General features: G+C 42.4%; 1 protein-coding gene across 3 annotated transcripts in view; it reads left to right on the top strand.

Moving 5' to 3' along the window:
- Positions 1–12,047, top strand: part of ACOT12 (acyl-CoA thioesterase 12) — an 85,059-nt gene that overhangs the window by 51,933 nt on the left and 21,079 nt on the right. For all 3 annotated transcript variants that reach the window (XM_055386154.2, XM_055386155.2, XM_004042230.5), the window contains exons 11-13: positions 393–476; positions 7,284–7,417; positions 10,578–10,706. In XM_055386154.2, the coding sequence (XP_055242129.2) occupies positions 393–476; positions 7,284–7,417; positions 10,578–10,706 (347 nt within the window). The remainder of the gene's footprint in view (positions 1–392; positions 477–7,283; positions 7,418–10,577; positions 10,707–12,047) is intronic.

Raw genomic sequence — 12,047 nt, 5'->3', positions numbered from 1 at the left:
TGCAGTGGCGCAATCTTGGCTCACTGCAACCTCCGCCTCCCGGTGGCAGGTTCAAGCGATTCTTCTGCCTCAGCCTCCAAGTAGCTGGGATTACAAGTTTGCACTACAACACCCGGCTAATTTTTGTATTTTTCATAGAAATTGGGTTTCACCATGTTGGCCAGGCTGGTCTCAAGCTCCTATCTTCAAGTGATCTGCCTGCCTTGGCCTCCCAAAGTGCTGGGACTACAGGCATGAGCCACCTCACCTGGCCTGTAGTTTAGTTCTAAACTCAACATTATCACTGGGACTCAACACATACCTCCTCCAACAGTGCCCATTTTTAAAGCAGAAAATATATGATCACACATCCATGTATTGAACACATAGCTTTAAAAATATTTCTATTCTAGGCATCCCTGAGTGACAGCAATGTGGAGGCCCTCAAAAAACTGGCAGCCAAAAGGGGTTGGGAGGTTACCAGCACTGTGGAAAAGGTAGGACACTTCCAGGTGTTTGCATAATCCATCGCCCATCACAAACGAAAGCCGTGGTGGTGGTGGTTCTACTGCTTCTACTGTGGCTTTTAAGAAGGCAACAAAATCTTTCGAGGAAACTGTTTCTAAGAGGCAACCATCTTTTCAGCCCTGTCTCTACAAGCTGGTTGATTTGGAGTCCTTCAGATATACCCAACATGCTCCTACCTCTGAGCTTAGGTTCTCACATCCCGTCTCTCCCTCCTTCTCTTCTCCATCTACCCAAATCCCACCTGATCTAGATCAGGACAGATGCTTCTCCATAAAGCCTCAACTGCCACACTTGACTTAAGGATTTCTTTTTCTAGTAACTGTCATGACTTCTTTAAAAGTAATTTTTTTGGTCGAGTGTGCTGGCTCACGTCTGTAATCCTAGTACTTTGGGAGGCCAAGGCAGGAGGATCCCTTGAGGCCAGGAGTTTGATACCAGCCCAGGCAAAACAATGAGACCCCAACTCTACAAAAAATTTAAAAATTAGCCGGCTGTGGTAGCAGACACTTGTAGTCTTAGCTACCCAGGAGGTTGAGGTGGGAGGATCACTTGAGCCCAGGCATTTCAGCCTCCAGTGAGCTATGATTGCATCATTGCATTCCAGTCTGGGCAATAGAGCAAGACTCTGTCTCTAAAAATAATAAATAAATAAATAAATAATTGGTCAATTAATTATACACTATCTCGTGACATTTCTTCCACAGCTACCTCAAATTAATATTTAAGCCTTACATGGAAATTTAATTTTTTACACATGGTCTTCTTTCCCTAAGTACATTATAAACCTCTTAAGAAAGAGGCCTTGTCTCGACTTCTTTGTATCTCTCTTAGGACCTATTACAGTGTTTTGCATGCCATCAGGTTTAAAGAGACATAAATCATTTGGATCATAATTTTATCTATTTTCAGAGGTTTTTTAGGAGACCCTCGGAAGCTCATGCCCACAATAACTAGACTGTAAGCTCCCTGAGGGCCAATCTGCTCACCACTACACCCAGACCATAGGAGCGCCTGGCACTTCAGAGATGCTCACTAATGCCAGCACTTTGGCTACATTCATATTTCAGTATGCATGGATTTTCATCATCAGTGAAGCAGCAGCCTATGAAATAGGATGACCATATGTCCTGATTTTCCTGGGACAGCTCTGGCTTACACCTGTTGTCCCATCATAATTATTAACAGTCTCTTGGTGTTCCAGTTTGGATGATAAATTATATTGTTACTTTACCTTTAAATCTAAGTAAATTCAGATGCTACTTCATTGATTCATTTCAACTCTGACTTTGACTTCTTCTGAATGTTTTGTTTTTGGTTGTTTCCTTTTATGAGTTCTCTGTCCTCATAATTAAATCCTTTAGAGGTCTTCCTTATCCCATTTGGATCCAGTTAAGTTTCTGTCTTTGCCTGGTTCAGTGATGCAGAAACACAGGTTTAACTAATGCATTTGTTTATCTTTCATAAAAGATGCTTCACTACTTTGTTTTCTTTCACTATTATAAAACCTGCTTCTTTCTTCATTGCTGGCATCTGAGCATTCATGAGCAGCAGTGGAAAGAATAAATTCATGTCTGGAATGAACTGAAAGAACATATTTAGTGAAGTCGTAGAATATATTAAAACTGCAGTTCTTTGGGAGGGTGTGGCCCAAAGCATACCCAAATAAATTTGCTAGTGTTGTGGGAGAGCTATCAATGATTAATTCTTCATTCTTATATAGATAGTTACTAGAGGATATTGTATAAAGTAATATTCTTGTGTTATTTCCATTGAATATGAATTTCTCCTTTAAAGATTATATTTATGATAAAAATCTGATTTTAAAAATCTGATAAAAGATGTTTTTGAAGAGTTTTCCTCCTCTTCTCTCCCATGTTTTACAGCTTATATGTTTTTAATTTCAAAATATGACTCTAATTTTTTCTGTCACCTTTTAGTGGAATAATTCTTACAACACAGTTGTCTGTTAAGAATCATACTTTTGGGCCAGGCTCAGTGGCTGACGCCTGTAATCCCAACACTTTGGGAGGCCGAGGCAGGTGGATCACAAGGTCAGGGGTTCAAGACCAGCCTGGCCAAGATGGTGAAACACTGTCTCTACTAAAACTACAAAAATTAGACAGGGGCAGTGGCAGGCGCCTGTAATCCCAGCTATTTGGGAGGCTGAGACAGGAGAATTGCTTGAACCTGGGCGGCAGAGGTTGCAGTGGACCGAGATCGTGTTACTGCACTCAAGCCTGGGCAACAGAGTGAGACTCCATCTCAAAAAAACAAAACAAAACAAAACAAAACAAAACAAAAAACAATCATACTTTCTGGGCAGGCGCGGTGGCTCACACCTGTATGTAATCCCAGCAGTTTGGGAGGCCAAAGTGGGTGGATCACTTGAGGTCAGGAGTTCAAGACCAGCCTGATCAACATGGTGAAACCCCATCTCTACTAAAAATAAAAAATTAGCTGGGTGTCATGGCGGGCACCTGTAATCTCAGCTGCTTGGGAGGCTTAGGCATGAGAATCACTTGAACCTGGGAGGCAGAGGTTGCAGTGAGCTGAGATTGTGCAGCTGCACTCCAGCCTGGGCAACAGAGTGAGACCCTATATCAAAAAAAAAAAAAAAAAGAATCATACTTTCCTCAAAGCCGGGTCTGACAGCATCCACCTGTAGTCCCAGCTACTCGGGAATCTGAGGTAGAAGGATTGCTTGAGCCTAGGAGTTTGAGGCCAGCCTGGGCAACATAAAATGACTTCATCTCTAAAAAAAAAAATCATGTTTTTTCCAGGTTTTCAATATAAATTAGATGGTAAAAATCTAAGATTGTAGTATATGTGATGAAATTGGATAGGGCTTATGGTTTTAATTCATTTCATGTTTCATGTATAATGATAGAATTAATTGTAGTAGTAATACAAGGAGCAAAATGTATATTTTGGAAACATCACACAGGTATGTGAAACAGCTGAAGAATAATTATAAGGTCGTTTATTAACAAGTGAGAGATTACAGTGCTTAAACCATAAAAGTCAGCTCTTACAGGCAATTCCAAGAGAAGACAGTTATATAGGGAGAACTTTAGAGAGGAGGCCATTCTTACCTCCTTGAAGACAGTGTCAGGAGTGGATTGCTGAGGGAGAAATAGGGCTTTCTAGGCAGTGGGTAGTTTAAGCCAAGTTCTCCTGGTGGAAATTAGCATTGAGTAGGAGACTGGCCTGACAGGAGTAACTTTTTATTTAAGGAAGACCTGGGGATGTACTGGGAAAATTATGATGAAAGCCAGAATGATATGAACCACCTGAAAACCTTTACACAGGACAGACACCTAGTATAGGAAACAGACCAGAGGGGAGCTATTCTCATGGAGCCGGGGGAGGGGCTGGGCCCAGAGCTCCGCCCTTCCGACCCCCACCTGCTTGGCCCCCGTGGTCATCTCCAGATACCTCCAAGGAAAATGAAGGCTCCCCTAGGCTTCTGTAAAAACCACTTTTGCCCTCTTTACCACAGTGTAGTCTCCATAACATATTTGTCAATAGATGGTACAAAAATTCTCAAATTTTTAGTTGTTTCCTCTTGTACTGTTTGTTTTTTGAGACAGAGTCTCACTCTTTGCCCAGGTTGGAGTGCAGTGGTGTGATCTTGGTTCACTACAACTCCCCCTCCCGGGTTCCAGGGATTCTCGTGCCTCAGCCTCCCAAGTAGCTGGGACTACAGGCATGTGCCACCACCCCTGGATAATTTTTGTGTTTTCAGTAGAGACAGGGTTTCACCATGTTGCCAGGTTGGTCTCAAACTCCTGACCTCAGGTGATCTGCCCACCTCGACCTCCCAAAGTGTTGGGATTGCAAGCCCTCTTATACTATTTGTATAAGACATTAAATTCAAATTCAAAAAGAATCTTATTAGAATGAAAACAATGATATCACTAATAAAATGTTAGCAAGCTCCAGCAGATTTTGAGCCTGCTTGCTTTAAGCTTCATTTCATAGAATGAAATTCTCCAACCATCAAATGATAAAGAAAACATTTGAGTTGGCGTATTAGTTCATCCTCACATTGCTATAAAGAACTACCTGAGGCTGGGTGATTGGTAAAGAAAAGATGCTTAATTGGCCCACAGTTCCACAGACTGCACAGGAAGCATGGCTGGGGAGGCCTCAGGAAACTTATAATCGTGGCAGAAGGTGAAGAGGAAGCAGGCACGTCCTACATGGCTAGAGCAGGAGGAAGAGAGAGGGGGAGGTGCCACACACTTTCAAACAACCAGATCTCATGAGAACTCAGTCACTATCACAAGAACAGCAAGGGGGCACTATCACAAGAACAGCAAGGGGGAAGTCCACTCCCATGATCCAGTCACCTCCCACCAGGTCCCTGCTCCAACACTGGGGATTACAATTCGACATGAGATTTGGTTGAAATCACAAATCCAATCCATATCAGTTGGTTACAAATAAATAAATAAATTGAATCTCTATATTCCCAAATGTGAAAGGTAATTCATTTTCTTGGAGAATTGTTCCTGGAAAATTTTTTCACTAAGCAAAAGCTGGCCTTTATTAGCAGGGTTTAAAGAGAACCAAAACTAACTACTGCATTTCCTTGTCTGCTTTGTTTGCATCAATATCATCGATTTATACAGCAGGGCAATGGGGACTTTCTGCTACCCTCACCTTCTAGGGGAAAGATCAAAATCGAATTTGCTCATCCAGTACCTGACATTGGATAAGTCAAGAGAGCTCTGTAAGGGCAGAATTCAGTGGTGGTTACAACTTAGCTTGATGTTTGGTTTGGCTCCAGGATAGGAAGCAGAAGCATGTGACTGCAACCTGGGGAGCAGCCCCCCCAGAAAAGTGCTGTATTAGTTTCCTAGGGCTGCTATAACAGAGGACCACAAACTGGGTAGTGGACACATTAGAAATCTATTGTCTCACAATTCTGGAAGCTGGTAGTCTGAGACCAAGATGTCAGCAGGGTTGCTTCTTTCTGAGCCTGTGAGGGACAATCTGTTCCATGCTTGTCTCCTAGCTTCTGGTGATTTTCTGTCAGTCTTTGGCATTCCTTGGCTTATAGAAACATCACCAGATCTCCACCCTTGTCATCACATGTGTTCTCCCTATAAGCATGTCTATGTCCAATGTCCCTTTTTAATAAGGATGCCAGTCATATTGGATTAGGGGCCCATCCTACCACAGCACAACCTCATCTTGACTAATTACATCTGCAAGAGCCCCATTTCCATATAAGGTCAGATTCTGAGGTACAGGAGGTTGGGGCTACAGCATATGAATTTGGGGGTGGAAGAGTAGAGACATAATTCAACTCTTAATAAGTGCTCAGCACAATATTGCATTCCACTCCATCTTGTTCCACCAGAATGGAGCATGGCTGCCCCAAGGGCAGATTAGGACTGGCACTATGGAGTTCACCCTGGCCACCTGCCCTCAGCTCCTCTGAGATTGCAGAGCCCCAGCAGGCCATCCTAGAGCCACTTACCTACCAACCACCAATTGGATGACTGATGAATCTGATAATCTCTCTGGATATACACCAATGAAACTCCTTCAACTCCCCCTGTGCTGGGGGCAAAGTTAGGCATGCCCATGCTAATTAGGGTGTGTCTCACCAGCCACCTGGAGCCCCATCCATAGTTTTCTTGGTGTTTGATAAGTGCTCACAGCCTCAATCATGTCTTCCTTTGCAGGCTGGATTTAAAGGGAGGCTTGGAACCAAGTTCAATTGGAGAGGTTAAATGGTGTAAGCAAATAATCACTTGTTTCCTTTCTGAGCAGCTTGTAGTTAATTTCTCATTTTTTCATTCTCTTATTGATATTTATGTTTAAATAAAGCCTTCTCCTTTACAGCCTGATTTTTTCCATCTGCTTGATTCCTGCAGTGAAGTCCTAACCCCATATTTGTTTGTTTTCTCACAGCTCGTTGCCATGGGAATGGTTATAAGGTAGCAAATTTCAACACTAACTTCAAAGTATCCTGAAAGAGATAAAGAAAACGGGAAGGATAGAAATGTGTTCTTAACTGAATACACATCTCTGATTATTGTCAAAAACACAGTAGAAGAAAAGCTCAGAGTAGCAAGGGATGCATTCATGCTTAAGTATATGTCAAATGGCTCCCCAAGACAAGCCTCCTCTTACCTAAGGAATAATGTGCATTAGGAAACCGGGAACTGGCCTTTCAGAAGGATGATCCAGCCACTGTGATTCAGAAATGAAAGGATGCTTCGTGCTGAGGAAATATGGTGCTCCAGGGGCCCTGCTAAGAGGCTGAGATGGTTCTAGAGGTGGTTGATTCAGTTCCTGGATCCCCTTGGCCCACTTGAAGACACGCCTGACATCCTGGGAAAGTGTCCTAAGCTATAGCCTTGACTCTGCTCTTTTGAGGGAGATGAGGTGCTGACCTGCCTAGCAGTCTGGTGATATTTTCTTTTTTTCCTCAGTAGAGGCAGGGAAACATCACAAAGAGACAAGGAGAGAAAGGCCTAGGCTTTTACATTTTTCATGAGAAAAAAAAAAACTGTTGTGCAATAATTAAATAGCCCACCCTCAAGTCACTATTGTTTAGAGGACACGAGACTACAGCATCCTGGACAGACCTCTAGACATCCCATTATTTGAAGAGAAATTGCCATGGGGCTTCAATTTCATCCGGGAAATAAGATGCTTTAGTTAGTGCAATTGGTCTATGACTACATATATATGCATATGGTTTCTAAAGTAAAAGCATCAGTTTTCTTTCGTAATTTAATTTTTTTGTTGTCTTTTAGATAAAAATATATACTCTGGAAGAGCATGATGTTTTATCTGTTTGGGTTGAAAAGCACGTGGGAAGTCCAGCACATTTGGCTTATCGTCTCTTGTCTGACTTTACAAAGCGACCTTTGTGGGACCCCCATTTTGTGTAAGAACAAATTTAAAAATTTTTCTCAATCAACCTTGACATAATGTAAAAGATGATCTCCATATTGCAGTCCATCTCCATCGTCCAATGTGTGACCCATTGTTTAAAGAGTATTTTTAGAAGTTTAACCCAGCATAGCACTTTGGGAGGCTGAGGCAGGTGGATAGTTGAGTCCGGGAGTTCAAGACCAGCCTGGGCAACATGGTGAAAGCCCATCTCTATAAAATACACAAAAATTAGCTGGACATGGTAGTGCATGCCTGTAGTCCTAGCTACCCGGGAGACCCAGGTGGGAGGACTGCATGAGTCTGGGAGGTCAAGGCTACAATGAGCCAAGATCACACCACTGCACTCTAGCCTGGGTGACACAGGAGACCCTGTCAAAAATTAAAATAAAAATAAAGTTTGCTCTGGACAGAATACTGCATCAGGTGATATTGAGAGACACAAAACAAAAATTATACTCACTTATCATCTATATTGAGTTGACCTGCTTTACCCACATCTATTGTAATTCTACCAGTAACTTCAAGGTCAATATTATTTCCATTTAAGAAGTTTTGAGACTTGCCAGGATTGCACAGGCAATAAAGTGATGGAACCCAAATTGGAACCCAAGTCTGTCATGCTCTGAATTCTACACTCTTCTACTTTAATATGCAACCTCATTGCTCTTGAGGAAGTGATTATCCAATTATCCTGCATACTCTCAATATTTCATTGGCAGTTCCTTACTTTTCTGTGAAGCAACCCTCCCTGGTGAGAAGCTAAGAGAGCAAGCTGTGTGAGCCCCGAGGTGAAAGGCATGCCTTCCTGCTCCCCCTCCTGATGATGTCCCTGCTCCTATTAGCCTACATCTCCCACTCCTGCCACTCCCTGTCTCCTGCATCCCTAATCCAATCTCCTCCACTCCCCGGCCCTTTCCTGGAACACAGTACAGAGCTGTGCACCCTGCCAACTGCACTGACAGAGACCAGCTGCACTGGGGCCCAGCCACCTTGGCTATAGCACCCCGCAGGGCTTCATGGCCCACCTTGTTGACACGGAAGGGTTGATGAGATGGGCTTCCTATGTGTTAAGCGTTTCCTAATCTTGACAAGATAGAGGCTCATCTTTAAATTTTCTAAAACTCACTGTGATAGAGATTTAGAAATACCATGTAACATATGATTTAATACCACTAAAGTGAAACATCTCTGAGGTCACGTGTTACATTGGCACAGATGCTAGAGTTGAAATGGGAGGAGTTCCCTTATCCTCCTCATAGGGCCTGCGACAAGGGTGTGGCTTGTTTCTTCCATGCTGCTCAAACCCCTAGAGGGATCATGCAGACGCTTAAGTCGCTTAAGTCGTGGGGAGTGTTTTTGAGCTCTGACCCCACGGCAGCATCTAGGGTTGACTGTTTATGGCTCCTGAAGCCCCAGTGGGTGTGTGTTATGATGCGCTCTTTCAGTTTTGCTGTCTGCAGGCAGCCTGTGTTAATCAGCTCGATTAGACCCTCTGCCTTACTGCAAGAACAGAGGGCTTTCTGTATCCTGGATTCTTGCGTTAGTGTACTGGAAAAAACGGCTCACGCGTGGCCTTGGAGGATGGGTGCAAGGTTTTATTGAGTGGTGGAAGTTGCTTTTAGCAAGATGGATGGGGAGCCAGAAGGAGGATGGAGTGGGAAGGTGGTCTTCTTCTGGAGTCAGGCTGCCCAGCCACCAGACTCTCCTCTGACCACCCCTGACTGAATTCCATGTCTTTCCACCATCGATGGTCTGCCAGCGTCTGCTGGTGTCTGGCAGTGTGTTCCTCTGTTCCTCTCAACATCCAGCCCGCTAGGGTCTCGGGTTTTTTATGGGCACAGGATGTGGGGTGCAGTGGGCCAAAAGGTAACTTTGGGGTGTGAAAACAGAAATGCCTGTCCTCATTTAGGTCTGTGGGCACAGGCCCAAGGGTGGAGCCCTCACCAGGGACCCTGCCCTTCCCTACCCAACATTTCCCTGCCCACCTCCCGTATCAGAATGATACATCGTGGTTAATGCTATCATAATAAATCATTCTGAGAGAAGAGGAACACTTCTCAATTTTCTTGCATCAATTTAGTAGATACTCTACCAGTACAAGCTTTTAGGAATAACAGTGCCTAAACTTTGGTGTTATGCTTTAAAAATGTTTCTCCCACTATCTCTATGTCACTTGACATTCCAGCCAAATTGAAGTTGAACAAATGGGGGAATGAATGAATGAATTCTAATCCAACTAACTTTTCTTGTACATGTACTGTGATTCAGGTACTATGCCAGGTGTTTTCACTGAATCCTTGCAATAACCCCACGTATCATTATGTAAATTTTACAGATGAAAAAATCAAATGACTTGCCTAACGCAACTTATGTAGCGAGTAAGTGGCAATCTGGGAGTCAAAAGAAAGTTGTGTGACTCCAAAGCTAGTGCGGTTTCCAATATACCACATTTCTTTATCTATATAAACAATCCTTCTTGGACTGACTGTATGATTTACCAGTCCTCACAATGTTTTTACTTGATCCTGGAGAAAAATAATTTTGTGTAAAACAGCTCAATGCCTTTCACTGAAGTATTGAGAATTATGAACTTGAAGTCAGATGGCCACCATCCTCTATCACTTGCAGAATTATTCCTTCTGATCAAAGAGCTCTTGCGTTTTTTGTTTCTTTGTTGTGGCTTTTTTTGTTTTTAAGATCTCACTGTGTCATCTAAGCTGGACTGCAGTGGCACAGTCATGGATCACTGCAGCCTCAACCTCTCAGGCTCAAGTGATATTCCCACCTCAACCTCTCGAGTAGCTGGGACTACAGGCATGCACCACCACACCCAAATAATTTTTTAAAAAATTTTTATAAAGATAGAGTTTTGCAAGATTTTGCCCAGGTTAGTCCTGAACTCCTGGCCTCAAGTGATCCTCCCACCTCAGACTCCCAAGGTGTTAGGATTACAGGCATGAGCCACTATGCCTAGCCTCAAAGAGCTCTTCTAAAGGCAGACTTGAGCAATAATGCTGGCTTTTAGGGAGATGATTAGGTGAGCTGAAGGGGCAAATATGGATACAAATAATGAGATTATGTAAGCAAATAAGGGAAGTGAATGCCTGAGCAGGTAGAAAGTATACCTGCTTTTCACTGTTCTATATACACAGGTCCTGTGAAGTCATAGACTGGGTGAGTGAAGATGATCAGCTGTATCACATCACCTGTCCTATACTGAATGATGAGAAACCCAAAGACTTGGTAGTACTCGTATCACGAAGAAAACCTCTCAAAGATGGGTGAGTATATGCAGTCCAAGTGTTCTATTAATATTTCATAGTATAGGATAGAAATTAAAAGTTGATGTGAAAATAATGAAGTCCGTGTAGATATTTCTGCTCTTGAATTGTGTTTATTTGAATTATACCTAGATGAATCTTTAGCTATTATTTTAAAAATTAACAGTCATCTATTAAGTGCCAGCTGTTTACAAAGGACAATGCAAGAATCCTAAAGTAGTTCCTTTTCCTACGTAAATGTAAAACTGGAATTCAGTAAACCTTTGAAACATACCATGATTAGTAAAAATGTCGTGGAAGCCAAATAAGACATCAGGAATTGGTTTAGAATTCACCAAGGCTTGGCTATGCTAGACATCCACCATGGCTGGTTGTCAGCTGGGGCTGTCGATCAGAGTATCCAGACATAGTTTTTCAATGTACATTGAACTTCTCAGAGCATGACAGCTAGCTTCTAAGAGAAAGTGTCCCAAATAATCCCACACACATATGAGTATTAACAGATGTTCAGTGTTGTATCATTTATTATGTCAAAAGATATTAGAAACAAATGGAAAATCCATCTTATAAATTATGGTAGAGCCATACTACAAAGTATTGTACCATCATTAAAAAGGATGAAGGAGCTATAGTGGGACTGATAGAGAAACACCTTCAAAGATTTATTGCTAAATGAAAAATCAAATTGTAGTCGATATTTGTAAAATGATATTTATGTAAAAAATTTTGTGTGCATTTGCTTATATAAATGTCATTCTTATACATTTATTTTAAAAAGTCTAGAGGGCTATACAGTAAAATGTTAAGAGTGTTCACTTCTAGGGTAGAAAATAGCATGGGAGCGCAATTGGACTGGAGGAAGATTTTTATTTTGTAGCCTACAGGGTTCTCTATTGTTGAGAGTTTTTCTTTTAACAACAATGGGTATTGTTTTTATTATTATTATTTTAGATGATGTGTTGCCCAGGCTGGAGTGCAATGGCACAATCTCAGCTCACTGCAACTTCTGCCTCCCGGGTTCAAACGATTCTCCTGCCTCAGCCTCCCAAGTAGCTGGGATTACAGGCATGCGCCACCATGGTCAGCTAATTTTATATTTTTAGTAGAGATGGAGTTTCTCCATGTTGGTCAGGATGGCCTCGAACTCCTGACCTCAGGTGATCTGCCTGCCTCAGCCTCCCAAAGTGCTGGGATTACAGGCGTGAGCCACTGCACCTGGCCTGTTTTTTTAATTTAAAAAGGAAAGGAGACTGAAATTACAACCCTGTCGGGCACAATAAAACTTCAGTTTGGTGGTTGACTCCAGTTTCATGGAGTTACACAAAGCATTGTATATGCAAT

This window comes from Gorilla gorilla, chromosome 4, assembly GCF_029281585.2.
Source record: "Gorilla gorilla gorilla isolate KB3781 chromosome 4, NHGRI_mGorGor1-v2.1_pri, whole genome shotgun sequence".
In the NCBI taxonomy this organism is placed as follows: domain Eukaryota; kingdom Metazoa; phylum Chordata; class Mammalia; order Primates; family Hominidae; genus Gorilla; species Gorilla gorilla.
Note: the sequence above shows the minus strand (reverse complement) of the source record. Positions and strands in the feature narration are given on the sequence as shown.